Source organism: Rana temporaria, chromosome 3 (assembly GCF_905171775.1).
Source record: "Rana temporaria chromosome 3, aRanTem1.1, whole genome shotgun sequence".
NCBI lineage: Eukaryota > Metazoa > Chordata > Amphibia > Anura > Ranidae > Rana > Rana temporaria.
The window spans coordinates 138,841,297-138,861,518 of record NC_053491.1 but is presented as its reverse complement, the minus strand read 5'-3'; the positions used below and the strand labels follow the sequence as shown (position 1 = coordinate 138,861,518).

General features: G+C 41.5%; 1 protein-coding gene across 2 annotated transcripts in view; it reads left to right on the top strand.

The window, feature by feature from the left end:
* RELN (reelin) overlaps positions 1-20,222 on the top strand; it is a 538,933-nt gene that overhangs the window by 370,926 nt on the left and 147,785 nt on the right. For both annotated transcript variants that reach the window (XM_040343494.1, XM_040343493.1), the window contains exons 26-27: positions 1,588-1,763; positions 17,185-17,384. In XM_040343494.1, coding sequence (XP_040199428.1) covers positions 1,588-1,763; positions 17,185-17,384 — 376 coding nt within the window. The remainder of the gene's footprint in view (positions 1-1,587; positions 1,764-17,184; positions 17,385-20,222) is intronic.

The following is a 20,222-nucleotide window of genomic DNA, read 5'->3' as shown; positions in this document are numbered from 1 at the left end:
TTGTGTGTTGTGTTTTACTCACAAGACTAACAGAACCATTGTTAAAGTGGTTGAAAACCCTTTAAATCACTTTAACCTACAGGTAAGCCTAGATTAAGGCTTACCTGTAGGTGCAAAAAACAGCGGCACCGATGTGTACGGCGAATGCGCCAAAGACATCGAGCGCAGGCGCACTGAGCCTGCCACTACTAACAGGATCATGCATGGGAGCGATGTCATCGCTGCTCCGGGCAGTCACAGCGCCGGAGCAGCGATACCCGGATGTCCCTCCAGGTATCATGGCAGCGTCGGAGGAGGGGAACGAGGGCTGCTGCGGGGGCTTCGATCTCAGGTAAGTAATTCATAATGAGCTACTATGCTATGCATAGTAGCTCATTATGCCTTTGTCTTGCAGGTTGTCTTTTTTATTTATTTTTTATTTATTTTTTGAGAAGAGGGTTTACTTCCTATTTAACTGTTGCAATATATTTAATCCAGGGAAACAGCCAGGCAAATGTTTTAAATAAATCATTGACAATTCACTCAGTGGTTTCCAACACAGTGTGTAAATTTGCAAGGTAATTAGTAACAAATCCTAGGCCATCAAGTAGACATAGTCCCGTGGCATTGTCCTTGTTTTTACTGAGAAAAAAGCGAAAGACTGTGTCTTAAAATATTATTTGGTGCCTTGTATGTCCATACATCACCCCTATTTTGAATTTCGAAATGAAAGTTTTTTCTGAAAAAAAAATTAAAACATACCTTGATCCCACTATCTATGTGTTAACACCTTCCCACCCAGCGTATTGTACAATGACGGCCAGGCAGGAATACTGTTGTTCTGGGAGGACATTATATGACGTGTCCATGTCCACCTGGCACGGCCGATGACAGATCACTGTACCGGCCTTCGAGTACCATGTGACCACTCTGGCCAATCTCAGCAAATCACATGACAGTTGTACACATTTTGTACTGTTGTGATGAGCTCTGTGATTGGTCACAGTCATTACATGGTAGAGATAGGGCCAATCACAGCCCATCTGTACCATGTGATTAACTGTGACTAATCACAGTAATGAACACTGAATGAGTAGTTTTCGTGCAGAAAAAAATGGTTGCTGATAACTCTAAAATTCACAGTCATGAGCAACCACAGTGTGTTAAAAAAAAACTCCCCAGAGTAGCACACTGTTACTATGGTAACACTGTATTGCTCTTGTCACTGTATGTAAAAATAAAATAAAAGGAAAAAATGTAATACTAATCAAATACTGTTTGCTTGTTTGTTTGTTTTTTACATACTGTCACTATTCAGTGTCCCTGATCACCCCCATACCAGTTATATAATGATGCTATATTGCACTGGTACATTTGGATACTGGGATTGAAATTAAATTAAAAAAAATACTGTAATATTAAATTCTTTACATTTTTTCTTTCACTTATTCTTTTCAAACAAAGGGGATATCTGGATTAATGGTGGGGTTTAGACTGCTCTGAGTTGTGTTGTCATGTTACCATATCTGTAGATGTTAGAGTATTTACTGAAAAATAAGTGTCTTTTAAATTGCCCAGCTTAACAAGGTAAATATTATATCCCATCAGGTTTGTATATTTTGAGCTTCCTAATACAGCTAAAACACCATGTACCCGGTTTCGTTGGTGGCAACCAGTGTTCTCCGGAGAGGGTTATGATCAGTGGGCCATTGATGACATCATTATCCTCTCAGAAAACCAAAAGCAGATTGTTCCTGTTGCTTATCCAACAATGCCACAAGTAAGTTACCTCCAAACTGAATATGTTACATTGAAACTGCTGTTTACAATTCTCATGTTAGCATGTTAATTTTTCCATTTTACACCAGGTTCACATGTATGCATGTGCAGGACTGTGTGTAAATTGCAAGCTTTCCTGCAACTGCAGCAAAAAATGCACTGCTGTTATTAGACAAATGGGGGTGCTATTAATCTTTATGGCACACCAATGCACTAGAAACTGCAGCACACTTTTGTGCTGGGAAACACACGGACTAAGTCGTTTTCCCTGCTGCTGTGGTTTTAGAAAAGTTGCAAGGACATTTTTCTGCGCGTACTGCAGGTACAGCAGCTTATTCAAATGAATAGGCTGCTGTGCCCGCACAAACGTGGCCACAGGGAAACTGGAATATTGTGAACCTAGCCTTAAGTATGTTAGGACATGTCAAGACAAAATGAAAGAAAAATATTTTGTAAGTATGCAATACATGTATATTTCCCTATGTTTTATCCCTTTAAACACACATCAAGCACAGAAAAATAACTGTTGATGTGTAATAAATATAGTGTTCTACCTGCGGGGGGGGTTACTAAAATTGTAGCACTCAGAATCTGGAGCAGCTGTGCATGGGAGCCAATCAGCTTCTAACTTCAGCTTGTTTAGTCAAGTTTTGACAATAAAACCTGGAAGCTGATTGGTTTCTCTGCAGAGCTGCACCATATTTAGCACGCTCCAGTTTTAGTAAATCCCTCCTATAGTGTATTTTTTTCTCAGAATTTCAAAGGATATGTTGTCAGCTCTGCCCACCTTGTTTCTGATGCATTATAAAGAACCTCTCATCATCTCCTTCCGACCCTTCTCATCTCCATGACACCACCTTGTGAACTGGCAAAAGGATATGAAGTTATCGGCTCACAAGGTTTCTGGCAAAATCAAAAGATTATTTTACAGGATTTATATAGCACCAATGGTTTGCACTGCGCATTAGATTGGTTGCACTTATATAACAAAAACTTTAAGTGGTATATTTATCAGATCAAATGGGAGGAAATAAGAGTAGTTCATTGTTATGGTTTGCATAAAGTTTAAAGAGTAACTCCCCTCATGTTGACAAAAGAAACTATCCCCTCTGGGTGATCTATGTACATTGCAAGGATTTTACCAAACATTTTTGCAGATTCCTAGCTGTTTCTGAGCTGAAGAAATAACTTTTTGATTATGTCAATGTGCAGAGTTATTAATCAGCTAATGCACTTGCAGCGTTCAAATGAGGAAAGATGCAGGGTCTGCATCCCTTTAGAAGTAAGTAAAGCTGGAGTGTGTGAATAAAAAAACAAACATACATGCTCACTTCACCGAGAACTGAACGATCAAAGACCGCTGGAGCAACGGGCTGTGGAAGGGCCAAAAACTGCTGGCTTAGGCTCTCAGTAAACCAAAACTTGGGCCTTAACCTTTTTTTTGACAGTAAAAGTTTTTTATTTTGAAGACAAAACATACACACAATCCAATGACAGTACAAAAGTCAAGGTAATTGCATAATTTCACAAGTATACATCAAAAATCATACAGTAATAACGAAATAACAACACGGCGATACATAGATGTGGAAACAAAACCGTTAAGAGACATTCGCTAATCAGGGGAGAACACTAATCAGGTTCCATGTGAGCGACTTCCCCGCATCACCATCCCCCTTCACCCCCGATCGGGGGGTGAGGGGGTAGAGCAGGAGGGGAGCAGGAGGATGTGAGGCGGGGGGGCGGGGAACAAAAGGAGAGGAAGGGAATGGAGGGGACAGAGGAAGGGAATGGGGGGGAAAGGGCCGGGGGGAGAGGGACCAGGGCCACCCCACACAGGCAACCACGTTTTACATCAAAAAGGGTATATAGGTACTCAGCTGGGCCTTAACCTTAACTGCCCACAGCACTTTAACCCTACACTTTTGCCTTCACTTTTATTTCCTACTTTCTCCTCAACACATGCCTAAACCAGGGGTGTCCAACTCCAGTCCTCGAGAGCCACATGCAAGTGAGTTTTTTAGAGTAAACAGCCATATTTTTGTTTCTGTGCAATGCATACTTTACTTAATTTACTGCTGTCTATTAGATACAGTTCTGTGCGAAAATATTTAGGCAGGTATGAAGAAATGCTGTAAAGTAAGGATGCGTTCAAATATATATTTTAATTGTTTATTTTTACCAATTTACCAAATGCAAAGTGAGCAAACAGAAGAAAAATCTAAATCAAATCTACCCTTTGGCTTCCAACCAGCATCAGTTCTAGAAACTGGAAAAGAAGATATGGACAGCCGTACACCAAAAAAAACTTAAAAAGGTAGCCTTTTAATGGTAAAGGAAAGAAGACACTACAAAAAACAGCAAGCAGTGGGGTATATAACTGACGCGTTTCGCACTAGGGTTCAGTGCTTAGTCATAGCTAAAAACAAAATGAAATACATTCCAAATATATACACCCATCTAAAAACATTGGGCCAGATCCTCAAAAGGGATACGCCGGCGTATCTACTGATACGCCGTCGTATCCCTGTTTCTATCTTTGGAACTGATCCACAGAATCAGTTTCCAAAAGATAGGCAGAAGATCCGACATGTGTAAGGGACTTACACTGCCGGATCTTAGGATGCAGTACCGCATCCGCGCTGGGGGCATTTTGAGACGAAATGCTGCTTCGGGTATGCAAATTAGCACTTACGGAGATCCACAAAGCTTTTACGCTTCGTTTTTTTCTCCGTAAGTATTAAGTTGCATGTGTAAAATTAGGGCTGCTTTTACAAAGTGTAAACTGTTTACACCTTGTAAAAGTAGACCCTTCTTACCCGCGACGCTGTTATTTTTTTAATTTTTTTCGCTGTATCTTTTTTTTTTTCCGACGCAACTTTTTTGACCCGGCGCGATTCACGAAGCTCGGCGTAACGTAATTTTGCACTATGCACGTCGGGAAAAATGACGTCACGAGCATGGGCAGTACGTCCGGCGTGGGAGCGCGCCTAATTTAAATGGGACTCGCCCCCATTTGAATAGGAACGCCTTGCGCCGGCGGAATTTAAGTTACACACCCGAAAATTTCTAGGTAAGTGCTTTGTGGATTGGGCACTTAGGTAGAAATTTTCCGGCAGTGTAACTTAAATGGGAAAAGATAAGTTACGGCGGCTGGCTGTGGATCTGGCCCATTGTGTGGTCCGCCCTTCCTGTGATTGGTCATCGCTAATCGCAGCATCAGTTCTAGGTACACAGAGTGCTTGTGCACACAGTGATTGAAGGAACTTGTCAAGTAGGAGGTTGTTCGAAACATCTAGGATAACTAACCACAGATCTTCTAAGTATGTAGGTTGCCTTAAATTCTTGTGTCTGTTAATGTAATCCCAAACAGACACAATGATGTTGAGATCAGAGCACTGTGGGGTCCAAACCAGGACTTATTGTTCTTCTTTACACTGAAGATAGTCCTTAATGTCATTGTCTGTAAAATTGGGGTCGCTGTCCTTTGGCAAAATACATTTGAAGCCAATCACTCATCTCTCTGATTGTATGGCATGATGGATAAGCATCTGCCTGTATTCCTCTTTTGAGAATTGAGGACATCATTGATCAGGCAACATTGAGGATCGTCCACGCAGTGGTCGGCCAAAGATACTTAATGCAGCAGATAAAAGACACATCATGCTTACTTTCCTTTGACATCGGTAGATGTCCTGCAGTGCCATCAGCACAGAACTGGTAGAAACCAGTGGAACCCAGGTACACTCATCTACTCTCCAGAGAAGTCTGGTCAAAAGTGGTCTTCATGGAAGAATTGTGGCCAAAAAGCCATACCTCTGATTTTGAAACAAGGCTAAGCGACTCATCTATGCACAAAAATGTGGGAACTGCGGTCCAAAAAAATTGCAGCAGGGGCTCTAGAATAATGAGTCAAAATTAGAATTATTTGACTATAACAGGAGTTTTTTTCGATGAAGGGCTGGAGAGCAGTGCAATAATGAGTGTCTGCAGGCAACAGTTAAGCATGGTGTAGATTCCTTGCAAGTTTAGGACTGCATTTCTGTAAATGGATTTGAAAAAAATTCTCAGGATCAACCGTGTCCTCAATGCTAAGAAAAATACGGGAAGATACTTATCCATCATGCCATAACATCAGGGAGGCGTGTGATTGGCCCCAAATGTATTCTGCAGCAGGACAACAACCCAAACATACAGCCAACACCATTAAGCTTAAAGCGGGGGTTCACCCAAAAATAAACTTTCTGACATTAGCTACATCCCTCCAGCATACTGCTAAGATCTGCAGTATGCTGTTTTTTTTGTACTTATCATTATACGAGTCCTTGTTATCCGGCTCCGAGCGGGGGATTACTTCCAGGTATAGGCGTTCCTAAGCGAAGAGGAGTTGATTGACGGGCTGCTAAGCACGTCACGCCTTCCGAAAATACCCGAAGTCACACGCGGGTGTTTACGGCGCCTGCGCAGTCAGCTCTACACGGCAGGCGCCGTAAACGCCCTGACTGTCACTTCAGGTATTTTCGGAAGGCGTGACGCGCCTTAGCAGCCGTCAATCAACTCTTCTTCGCTTAGAAACGCCCATTCCCTGCAGGATTCCCCGCTCGGAGCCGGATAACAAGGGCTCATATAACGATACGTACAAAAAAAAAACCAGCATACTGCAGATGTTAGCAGTATGCTGGAGCTAATGTCAAAATGGATTTTTGGGTGAACCTCCGCTTTAAAGAAGAGCGAGGAGTTCTTGAAGTGAGGGTTTGGCCCCACAGAGCCCTGATGTCAACATCATCTAGTCTGTCTGAGGTTACATGAAGAGGCAGAAAAATTAGAGGCAGCCTACATCCATCGAAGATATGTGGTTAGTTTTCCAAGGTGGCGAGTTCATACATAAACTGTGTGCAAGTGTACACAGAAAATGAATGCTGTGTTAAAGGGTGGTCACACCAAATATTGATTTGACTTGGATTTCTCTTCTGTTAATTTACTTTTCATTTTTATAATTGATAAAAACAAACTATTAACCCTGCTATTTCTGAAAGCATTCTTACTTACAGCATTTCTTCACACCTGCCTAAAGCTTTTGCACAGTACTGTATAATACTAGAAATCTGTGTGGATTCTGGCCCTTGTAGACTGTAGTTGGACACCCATGCTCTAAACTGATGGCTCAACTATTACCTAAAAATTATTTTAAAGGAGTTGTAAGAAAAAAAAAAATGTTATGCTGAAATGACTGTTTACAGGGTATAGAGACATAATAGTTAACTGATTCCTTTAAAAAACGATTAAAAATAGATAAAAATTAATCATATAATGTACCTATAGTTTCTAGTTTAGTTTTTGCATGTTGTTTCCTGCCTCTCTGCTGTACAGAGCCACAGAGCCAATACAGGGCAGTGATGGTTTGGAAAACGAAACTGATTGGTGCTGAGGGGTTTTAGACACACAGTAATCGCACCTCCTTGATTAGTGACCACAGAGAGAAAGCTCCCAGTACTGTGGTTATCAGGAAACAGACAACCAGGAAGTGTGGAGATCAGAGAAGAATTACAGCAACTTGAGAGCAAAAACGAACAATGAGGACATGAAAACAGCACTGCATTAAGGTAAAGGAAGCTATTAAGATAAAAAAAAATTCCTTTACAAACCCTTTAAGGCTTCATGCACACGGCCATGAAAAAACACATATAAAAGTGTTTCTTAATTACAGATCTGAACACAGCTGCATTTTTCAATGGTGCCATTCACACAGGAGCGTAAACATGAGCTGTTTTCAGATCTGTTATACAGAATCCAGATTTTGTGTCTGAGGCCATCGTTCACACGACCGGACATGTCCGCTGAAACTGGTCCGCCGACCAGTTTCAGCGGACAGATCCGATCGTGGTGTACAGGCTAGCGGACAAGATTTCCAGCGGACAAATGTTTTTTATAGCATGCTAAGAAACATGTCTGCTGGAAAGCTGTCCGGCGGACATGTCCGCTGGTTAGTACTTCTAACCAGCGGACCGAAATCCCGCGCATGCATCGAATTGATTTGACGCATGCGTGGAAGCATTGAACTTGCGCGAGAGAGACCGTCAGTGTCGTCTACGTCACCGCGTTCTCTGTCCGCGCAGATTTCGGTTGATGGTGTGTACAGCCATCAGACCGAAATCTCCGAGCAGACATGTCTGATGAAAACGGTCCGCGGATCGTTTTCATCAGACATGTCCGCTGGTGTGTACGAGGCCTAAGATTATGAGCATTGCGCACGTATGCGTATAAACGCATTTATGCACGTTGTACACATGTACGTTTAAACAGAAGGAAAAATAAATTATCAGTAAAATAAGTCAGACGCTCGTACACATTTTTGCACATTTAAACACATCTATACACAAGTATTTCACTGATAACTATGCAGGAACTTTTCTCCTTGAAAACACATGTTATAACATGAGTAAAATGTCAATGCCCACTCCTACACATACCTTTGCCAAAACCTGACAGTGGTGGAATACAGTGCTGTGATTTGTTTGATAAGAGTTGATTTTGGTTACAAATGTGCTTTATGGTACCATGCACCAAATATATAAAGATCCAAACTAGTAAAATAATATTTAAATTTGTTTGAAAAACCTGCAGGCTTACTAAAATGTGTTTCTGTGCATAAGGTGCAGTGTGGCTCAAAACAATAATTCTAACCAAAATGTCATACAAAAGACATGTCTCTACAGCACATGTTTACCATTCTTAACCAGTTTGAAAATACATGAAAATGACAGATGCATTCTTCATAATATATATTTTTCATTACCCAGTGGAGCGGGTTGGTGTGGTTTTTGATGGCAAACACATCTGCATTCTTGCTTTATTATGATTGTGCAATACAGTCTTGATGGGAAACTAACATATTTGGGTTTTAAATAGAAGTCTGGCATGTCTGTAACTTGGGAATCTACCATTACTGCCATCCCATGGTTACATTTCGGTCGATATTTATTGGTGATATCAGAAGCAGTAAATACTTATTGGACAGAGCCTATACAGCTGTATGTTGTAGTTCAGTTAAGAGAATATGTACTTTCAACCTGTATAGTGGATGATGATACATATATAATCGTATTCCACTGTAATGAAATAACAAAACTTATTCCCATGATCTTGAAGCGGGACTAGCTGAATCCTTAACCACTTAAGCCCCGGACCATTTTGCAGCTAAATGCCCAGGCCAGGTTTTGCGATTCGGCACTGCGTCGCTTTAACAGACAATTGCGCGGGTCCGTGCGACGTGGCTCCCAAACAAAATTGACGTCCTTTTTTTCCCACAATAGAGCTTTCTTTGGTGGTATTTGATCACCTCTGCGGTTTTTATTTTTTGCGCTATAAACAAAAATAGAGCGACAATTTTGAAAAAAATTCAATATTATTTACTTTTTGCTATAATAAATATCCCCCAAAAACATATATACATTTTTTTTTCCTCAGTTTAGGCCGATACGTATTCTCCTACCTATTTTGGTTAAAAAAAATTGCATTAAGCGTTTATCGATTGGTTTGCGCAAAATTTATAGCGTTTACAAAATAGGGGATAGTTTTATTGCATTTTTATTAATTTTTTTTTTTTTACTACTTTGGCGGCGATCATCGATTTTTTTCGTGACTGGCGACATTATGGCGGACACTTCGGACAATTTTGACACATTTTTGGGATCATTGTCATTTTCACAGCAAAAAATGCATTTAAATTGCATTCTTATTGTGAAAATGACAGTTGCAGTTTGGGAGTTAACCACAGGGGGCGCTGTAGGGGTTAGTGTTCACTTAGTGTGTGTTTACAACTGTAGGGGGGTGTGGCTGTAGGACTGACGTCATCGATCGAGTCTCCTAATAAAAGGGGATCACTCGATCGATACGCCGCCACAGTGAAGCACGGGGAAGCCGTGTTTACATACGGCTCTCCTCGTGCTTCAGCCTCGGGGAGCGATCGCGACGGAGCGGCTATAAACGAATAGCCGCGCCATCGTCCTGGATCGCTCTCCGAGGGAACCGCCCGCCGCACGCAGCGGGGGGGTCCCGATCGGACCCCCCCACCCGCTAGAAGGCAAGGACGTATATATACGTCCTTCTGCCTGTCCGTGCCATTCTGCGGACGTAAATAGTCGTGCGGCGGGCCGTTAAGGGGTTTAAAGAGTATAGTATTGACATAGCCCTAAATGATGCACAATGGACTAAAATTTGACATGGTCCAGAAACATTAAAGCTGGCCATAAATGGAACAAAATTCAGCCAGTTCAGCACAGACCAGATGAATTTCGATCCATTTATGGGCAGGCTTTAGTATAACCACCCCTTTTTTTTCATACGATCACTGCCGCTGGCAATAGCTGACAGTAATGATCATTGTATTCTGACAGCAGGGAAACCTCCCGCTGTCAGAATAAATATATCACAGTGAGAGGGATTCCCCCATCAACACTGTTGTGACCATGGTTGAAGAAACAATGATTGTCTCCTAGAATGTAAGCTCTAATGAGCAGGGCCCTCTGATTCCTCCTGTATTGAATTGTTTTGTAACTGCCCTAATGTTGTAAAGTGCTGCGCAAACTGTTGGCGCTAATATGAATCCTGTATAATAAAATAATGTATGGCCAGCCTTAGACAAAATAAGAATAAATAAAGCACCTAGACCAGTTGAGCTCTGTTACTTCTAAGCCATTGTTCTAATTTTTAGAGACTTTACAGGTGATACTCGAAAAGTTACAATATCGTGCAAAAGTTAATTTATTTCACTAATGCAACTGCAAAAGGTGAAATAATATATGAGATAGACTCATTACAAGCAAAGCAAGATAGTTCAAGCTGTGATTTGTCATAATTGTGATGATTATGGCTTACAGCTCATGAAAACCCCCAAATCCACAATCTCAGAAAATTAGAATATTACATGCAATCAATAAAACAAGGACTGTACATAGAACAATATCGGACCTCTGAAAGTTGAAGCATGCATATGTACTCAGTACTTGGTTTGGGCCCCTTTTGCAGCAATTCTTGCCTCAATGCGGCGTACCATGGAAGCGATCAGCCTGTGGCAACTGCTGAGGTGTTATGGAAGACCAGATGCTTCAATTAGCGCCTTCAGCTCTTCTGCATTGTTGGGTCTCGTGTCTCTCATCTTTCTCTTGGCAATGCACCATAGATTCTCTATGGGGTTCAGGTCAGTCGAGTTTGGTGGCCAATCAAGCACAGTAATTGAACGGTCATTGAACCAGGTTTTGGTGCTTTTGGCAGTGTGGGTAGGTGCCAAGTCCTGCTGGAAAACAAAGTCAGCATTCCCATAGAGCTCATCTGCGAAAGGAAGCATGAAGTGCTCCAAAATCTCCTGGTAGACGGCAGCAGTGACCCCGGACTTAATGAAGCACAGAGGACCAACACCAGCAGATGACATGGCTCCCCAAATCAACACAGACTGTGGAAACTTCACACTGGACTTCAAGCATCTTGCAGTGTGTGCCTCTCCATTCTTCCTCCATACTCCGGCTCCTTGGTTTCCAAATGAGATCATCAGAAAAGAGGACTTTGGACCACCGAGCAACAGACCAGGTGTGTTTTTCTTTAGCCCAGGTAAGACGCTTCTGATGTTCTTTGTTGTTCAGGAGGCTTGACAAGAGGAATACGACATTTGAAGCCCATGTCCAGGATCCATCTGTGTGTGGTGGCTCTTGATGCACTGACTCCAGCCTCAGTCCACTCCTTGTCCCCAACACAAGTCCCCAAAACTTTTGAATGGCCTTTTCCTTTTGAGGCTTTCCCTCCTTATGGAGGGTTCAATGATGGTTTTCTGCACAAACTGTCAGGTCAGCAGTCTTTCCCATGATTGTGATTCCTACTGACCAGACTGAGAGACCATTTAAAGGCTCAGGAACCCTTTGTAGGTTATGTGATGATCTCTCGCGCTACTGTGAGTAAATAATGAATAATCTAATGTGGGTACAAATATCAAAGCAGCAATATCTAAAAAGTGTTCACTGTACACATATAATGAAAAAATAAAACTGGTGATATCGCGCTCAAGAAAAATACATACAAGATGAAAATACTCAAGTGGTGTAAATAATGGTGTAAAAACTCAAACTTATAAGAATAAACCACTAAAAGGTATAAATGAAATGACTAAAAAAAGTGACTCAAAAAAATCAATATATAGTGAACCATCAATGTGAATGTGAAAGAAAGTCCACTTTATGTGCAAATACTAAATGGATGTCTATCTCAAAAGACAAGTATTCCAATGGTGGTAACCTTAGAGATAGTCCATTGAAGATGATACACAATAGGTAAATACTGCAAATGAATAAAGAATCCTACTACTGGTCTGCCAGAACTCTCACCTCTATAAGTGGTAATGGGCATGGATAGATCTCTTTATGGGTCAGCCTCGAACTCTGTTATCTCCCGTTCTCTCCTCTTTCTTCTCCAATTCTGTGTACAAGTATATCTCTAGCTGATGTACCTCTCCTGGCTTAGAGCTGTGTCTATCTCTCCATTAATGGTGAACAAACCTCAGATGGAACCACAAAAGTGGGGGAAGGAGAAAGAGAAAAGGGGCCTCCAATAGTGCAATACCATTAAAAAATAGGGATTTATTAAAGCTAAAGGTGGACCCTTACATGAAGATAAAAAAAAGCAAGCCAAACAATGAAAAACTGCGTTCTAGATGCCTTCTCACATAGATTCCGGTCACTTCCGGTTTGCGTCAGCCTCGCGTGCCCTATGTCGTTACGTCACGCTCCTCGTGACTTCATCAGGGTATTTACCTATTGTGTATCATCTTCAATGGACTATCTCCAAAGTTACCACCATTGGAATACTTGTCTTTTGAGATAGACATCCATTTAGTATTTGCACGTAAAGTGGACTTTCTTTCACATTCACATTGATGGTTCACTGTTTATATATTGATTTTTTTTGAGTCACTTTTTTGAGTCATTTCATTTTAGTATTTATTCCTTATAAGTTTGAGTTTTTACACCATTTATTTACACCACTTGAGTGTTTTCATCTTGTATGTATTTTTCTTGTGAACCCGATATCACCAGTTTTATTTAACCCTTTGCAGGTGTTATGGCTTAATTAGCCGATAAGAGTGGGATACTTTGGGCCAAATCCTCAAAGATCCTGCCTAACTTATCTTTTCCCATTTAAGTTACACTGCCTTAAAATTTTTACCTAAGTGCCCGATCCACAAAGCACTTACCTAGAAATTTCAGGACGTGTAACTTAAATGTCTCCGGCGCAAGGCGGGTCCTCTTCTGCAGGGGGCGATGACAATTTAAATGAGGCGCGCTCCCGCGCCGGCCGTACTGCGCATGCTCGTGACGTCATTTTCCTGACGGGCAGCGCACAAAATTACGTTACGCCGGGGCTTTGTGGAATTGCGACGGGACAATAAAGTTGCGTCGGGTAAAAAAAAAGTTACGCGCCGAAAAATAAAATTCAAAATTTAAAAAAAATCGCGGCGATCGAAAAAAGGTCTGTTTTTACAAGGTGTAACTAGTTTACACTTTGTAAAAGCAGAACTAATTTTACGTATGCAAACGTAAACTTACGCAGAAAACACAAAGCTGAAAAGCTTTGTGGATCTCCGTAAGTCCTCATTTGCATACGCGAAGCGGCGGATGCGGTACTGCATCCTAAGATCTGACAGTGTAAGTGTCTTACAGATGTCGGATCTTCTGCCTATCTTTGGAAAACTGCTTCTGAGGATCAGTTCCAAAGATAGGCACAGGGATACGCAGGCTGAACAGCAGTTCCACCTGCGTATCCCTTTTGAGGATTTGGCCCTTTGAGTCTAGAATATTGCACCTTTTCACAATATTCAAATTTTCCGAGATTGTGGATTTTGGGGTTTCATGAGCTGTAAGCCTTATATAATCATCACAATTATGACAAATCACGGCTTGAACTATCTTGCTTTGCATGTAATGAGTCTATCTCATATATTAGTTTCACCTTTTAAGTTGCATTAGTGAAATAAATTAACTTTTGCACGATATTCAGATTTTTCGAGTTTCACCTGTATAACTACTTCCCACCCACGTCAATTCTGATATTCCTCTCCTACATGTACAAATAATTTTTTTCCTAAAAACAAATTTACTTTGAATCCCAAACATTCTATAAATTCATGTAAAAAACCTTCTGGGTTCAGCCCTGCCTTAACTTACCTAAGCCCCATAACAATCCTACGATGTCGCGTGAAGCAGCGGCTCTCCCGGGTCTCTTTCTACTCATTGACTCACACAGCAGCGGAGCCATTGGCTGGCAATCACAGCCAGTGAGCCAATGAGACAGTGGGGGGGCGGGCTGGAATAGACACACAGAGTGTGGCTTAGGAGAGAGCCGGCTCGAATGCCCTTATAGCAAGAGGCTTGCTTGTTGGAGGCACTCAGTAGGTGGGAGGAGACTCTGGGGACCAAAAAGAAGAGTCTCAGCACACGGCAATCGGTGGTGTGTGTGTCAGTATGACACACCGTATCTCCAATCTGGGTAAAGAGCCTATGACGTAGGCTCTTTATCACATGATCAGCTGTGTCCAATCACAGTGTAAACAGGAAAAGCTGTGTATTGGCTTTTCCTCCACTCGCACTGATAGGCTGAATAGAGGAGAGTCAGTCGGCTGCTCTCCTGACAGGGGGGTCTGCACTGATATTCAGCACATTGATTATCAGTGCAGACCCATCGAGGATGCCCACCCATGACCACCAGGGATGCCCACCCATGGCGACCAGGGATGCCCACCCATAACGACCAGGTAAGCCCACTAGAACTGACCAGGGATGTCAATCAGTGCCCATTAGGGATGGCACCCTGTGTCCATCAGTGATGCCTGCCAGTGCATCCTGATCAGTGCTGCCTGTCAGTGTCCTCTATCAGTGTCACCCATTAGTGCCCACCCGTGTTCATCAGTGCCACCTATGAGTGTCTATCAGTGCCAACTATAAGTGTCCATCAGTGCCACCTATGGGTGCCCATTAGTGTCCACCTATCAATGCCCATCAGTGCCGTTATCAGTACCACCTATCAGTGCCCATCAGTGCTCCTTATCAGTGCGTCTAGCATTGCTATCAGTGCTGCATATCAGTGCTGCATATAAGTGCCTCATCATCCGTGCGAATCAGCACGGCCTCATCAGTGCCTGTCAGTGCAGCCTCATCAGTGCTCATCAGTGAAGGAGGAAAAATATTTTTTTTACAAAGTTTTGTAACAGAAACAAAGAAAAAAATTTTTTTTCCACAATTTTCGGTCTTTTTTTATTAGAAAGGGGGGAAAGTGCCCTGTATTGAAGTGGATAAAGAAAAATACTTTAGATTTACTTTAACTCTTTGGCTTTTGTGCTTCCCAGGCAGCATAGTTTGTCCTGTCAGCTCATCTGCTGTCCTCCTTTCCTTAACCTTATCAGTCCTTTTGCAGCACAGGCTTTTTTATTCCTGTTTCCTCCCTCCCTGATACTGTCAGCAGATCACCCTCTTGCAGGGCAGGACTGAGGGTGGTGGGGGCCCCTGGGCTTGAGTGTGGAGCCGAGAATTGGGGGGGGGGATTGAAGATGTTGAGCGGGGGGGTGTGCATTAAAGTTGTTGAGCGGGGGGGGCCAATTGAAGTTGTTGAGCGGGGGGGCGCATTAAAGTTGTTGAGCAGGGGTGGGTGCGCATTAAAGTTGTTGAGACGGAGGGGGGCGTATTAAAGTTGTTGAGCGGGGGGGCGCATTAATGTTGTTGAGGGGGGGTGCGCATTTAAAGTTGTTGAGCGGGGGGGGCGCATTAAAGTTGTTTGTTGAGGCGGGGGGGTGCCTCTCACCTGTGCACGGATGTGTCCGGCTCTCCTCCCTTCAGCATACATCCACACAGGGGGTTTTGCAGTTGTTGAGCGGGGGGGAGTGCCTCTCACATGTGCCGACAGCCTGGGCCACAGACTCTCATTAGCCCAGGTGTCGGCTTTCTTCCCTTCAGCAGCCACAGTCTTCACACACCGCTCCGGTTCCTCCTGCTTCCGTGCTGCCTCTCTTGCAGTGCGGGAAATTAACCCTTTCACTGGAGGTTGCATCCGGGGCCCTGGGGACCTCTGGCCTTTTAATAAAAAATATAAAACAAAAATAAAAAGATAAACATTATAAAAAAAAAGGAGGGGTTGTCATCCGGGGCCCTGGAGACCTCTGGGCCCTTTAATAATATATATATATATATATATATATATATATATATATAAACATTTTTTAATAAATAAAAAAGGGGGGGGTTGCCATCCGGGGGCCTGGGGGCCTTTTTTAAAGGGGGTTGCCATCTGGGGACCCCTATTGGGCGGGGCCCATGGGCTTGAGCCCAGTCAAGCCCAATGGTAAGTCCGGCCCTGCCCTCTAGTGACTGCCCCAATGCTGTAATTATTGGCATAATGCTGAGAATAGAAGCAACTGTGCAGAACAGGATGAGAGAGTGAACTACTGGGTTTTAAACCACATAGGTACATATTTCAAATACATATAATGGGCCAGCAGGAAGCAATTTGTCAATACTTAGATTCTGACTAAAGTTTACACTTTAATCTTCATATATGGAAAGGCTTCTTCACAGTAAGGTCTTTTTAGAGCTTTGCATTTGGATTGCTTTTCAAATGTTTCTAAAGCTTAGTAGAATGGTAAAAAAAGAAGCAGGATGCATTCATAAATGCACAAAAAATAACTGGATACTAACACAGGTAATACCATGGAATATCCAATTGCCTCCTGAGGAATCAAGAAGGAAGTTGTTTTAATCAACTGAAGAAATTTGGATCATGCTTTTTATGTTTTTTTTTTTTTTGCCTTCCTCTGGATCAACTGTGGGTATAGGATTATGTACAGTATATGAAATGAAGGTTTTCTATTCATTTTTTTTCTGTTGGTTGAACTAGATGGATTAGTGTTTTTTTTCAACCTGACAAACTATGTAACCAACCCTTCTATCCTTTATAGCAGGTGTCTCAAACTGGCGGCCCTCCAGCTGTTGCGAAACTACAAGTCTCATCATTCCTCTGCCTGCGGGAGTCATGCTTGTGACTGTCAGCCTTACAATGCTTCACGGGACTTGTAGTTTCGCAACAGCTGGAGGGCCGCAAGTTTGAGACCCTGCTTATAGCCATAGAAGCTACTATCTTACTGTAGCTGCTGTTTAATCTTTCGTTTCCATGGTGCTGTACATGTGATCAGTTATGACACCCAGCCATTTGACATCATGACTGTTTATGACTGTTCAGTTGACAGGTATCATTCATGGCATGCCTTTACGTTGGGGTTAGTTCCGCTTTAAATATGAAAGCATGTGCTGTGTTGTAAATAGAAAAACTGCCTTAATAAAATGCAACTGTATTATTCAGTCTTAACTATAAGGTCTTTATTTTCTTTCCTGACAGAACTTTATGAGAAGCCTGCATTTGACTACCCAATGAACCAGCCGAGTGTCTGGCTTATGCTGGCAAATGAAGGCATGGTTAAAAATGAAAGCTTCTGCTCTGTTACACCTTCTGCTATGATATTTGGGAAATCTGATGGTGATCGATTTGCTGTAACACGAGATCTGACTTTAAAACCGGGATATGTACTTCAGTTTAAGGTAATTTCAATTAATCTGTACCTGCTATGGTATTATAGTATAGTGTAATGATATTTTAGCTTCATAAAATTATTGCAATACTTTAAGAATGTAAGCTCTACGAGCAGGGCCCTCCTGTACCTTTTTGTATTGAACTGTACTGTAATTGGGTTGTGCCCCCTATACATTGTAAAGCGTTGCATAAACTGTTGGCGCTATATAAATCGTGTATAATAATAATAATAATAAACTACATGGCATGTTCACCAATGCCAGGAGCCTAGCAGATAAGATGGAACTAGAGATACTGTTGTACGAGGAGGATTTCCATTGTATTAGAATTTCAGAGACTTGGTTCAACAGCTCTCATGATTGGCTGGCAACCATTCAAGGGTATTGCATTTTGTAAAATGCCAGTAAAAACTTGTCTGTGTCAGTAAATTTGGGGTGTCAGTAAATTTTAACCTGGTAGGTTGGCAACACTGACACACTCACTGACACACACTATGGCTATGACATAACTTGAAGAAAATGTATAGTAATTTAGTAGATATGCGCTTTCCTAATATGGTTGTAGGTTAAAAATATTTCCTATAGTTTTTTTGTATAATACTTCATTTTTCGTATCGTTATATCTACTGAGCAGGTACCCTCTTTTCATGCTTTCCAGTTTTTTCTTTATCTTCTGCTGATAAAGTCTTGGGGGGGGGGGGCACGGTAGAACACCAGGTATATGCCATGCCACTAGGAAGTTGGATAATAAAAGACCGAAGACTCAACTCCTCCATGTGATGGTTACCATCATATAGCAGGCGTCAAGCCCATATACAAAGCTCAGTAGCTGAGTTAGTGATAGCAGTGACCTATCCCCTCATTCCCTCCTTCCACTGAACAACTTTGTCCTAAGTTTCAGTCAGTAACAATATGTTTGAAGGGGGGGGGGGGCTCTTTCTTTAGAGAATCAATGCTTTGTCAAGTATGTATGTACAAATATATATGATCAAAACAGATATAATGTTTACAAAAGTAAAACCTGCAAAAAATGCTAGTGTCTATTTATTTTACCTTTACACAACACTGTGCCCAAAAGAAATTCTATCATTTTTTCTTCGCACAAATAAAGCTTTTTTTTGTAGGTATTTAACCATTACTGGGTTTTAAATTGTTTTGCTAAATAATTGGAAAAATGACTTTAGGTCAAAATGTATTCTGCTACATTTCTTTGGTGAAAATAACCCAAATCAGTATGTATTATTTAGTCTGATCAATCCTGATGTACTGACATCCTCTCTCATTTCTTGAGGCCTCAAAAAGCCAGGACAGTGTAAATACCCCCAAATTACCCCTTTTTGGAAAGTAGACAGTCCAAGGTATTTAGTAAGAGGCATGCGAGTTTTTTGAAGTTGTAATTTGTTGTCCCAATTATTTGAAAACTAAAATAATTAAACATGTTTTTCATTTTTTCTTTTTTTACATACTGTCACCAGTGCAGTACAGTGTTATCATATACTCAGTGAGGCAGTGATCAGGGACACTGATAATAATATATATATATATATATATATATATATATATATATATATATATATATATATATATATATATATTTTTTTTTTTTTTATTACATTTTTTTTACAAATTTTTGTTTGTACTACTCTGGGAAGTGATCAGGATTTGTATTTCACATTATGATTGCACAATTTCCTTGGTGAAAGCAAACATTTTTACTGAATGAAACTAGTTCATTCTGTGTCTTGTTGTGATTAGCTGTGATTGGTAATCCTAATCCTTTCGTACATATGGGCTGTGGCCTGTCTGTACCAAGTGTTCACTGTGACCAATCACAGTTAGCAACACAATTGTATACAATGGATGGCATGAAAGGAAGCCATTTATAGATCTTGCAAATTAAAATGTAAGTAGTAATAATTACAGAAAAATAATAAGCTTAAATTGCTGCAGCTATCACTAATGTGCTCCCACAGATAACAGTAATTAGGATAAAATTGTGGCAGCGCTGCAAAGGTATAAACTGTGAACAATTGTGCAAAGAAACACTGATTTTGCAATATATAATAAAAAAGTCCAATAAACAAATACACATTTCTTCAAACTACGGGTTGCAGGAAAGAAAATCGCTTAATTCCCCCATCAACACAGTCAGGCCCCGTACACACGACCAGTTTCCTCGGCAGAATTCAGCTTCCGACCGAGTTTCTGGCTGAATTCTGCTGAGGAAACTGGTCGTGTGTACACTTTCGGCCGAGGAAGCCGACGAGGAGCTCGGCGAGGAAATAGAGAACATGTTCTCTATTTCCTCGTTGTTCTATGGGAGCTCTCGCCCCGCCGAGCTCCTCGGCGGCTTCAGGGCTGAACTGGCCGAGGAACTCGATGTGTTTGGCACGTCGAGTTCCTCGGCCATGTGTACGAGGCTTCAGTGTTGATGGGAGAATCCCTCCCACTGAGCCATTGTGTTCTGCCAGTGGGTTGTGGTGGAGTGGTCCCTCCGGAGAACACAGTGATTACATAACATGAATAGCCTAAAACTAGCACTATGAGACCCCTCACCTGTAATCCATAGAGGATAATTCCAAATATTTTTTATATGCCAATATTGATATTATATTAACATTCATTTATATTATATTATATTATATTAACATTCATTTATGATAATTAATGCAAAACTGCAGAACAAAGAATCACTGTGCAAAATGTAATATGACCCTATGTGACAACATACTTTTAGCAGATTTTGGATCAGAGATATGAGAGTTATGTCTGAACTTATTAATACCTCCTATTTATAGTAGTGACATTAGCACAATGTGCTAATATTTTTTCCCATGCTTTTATATA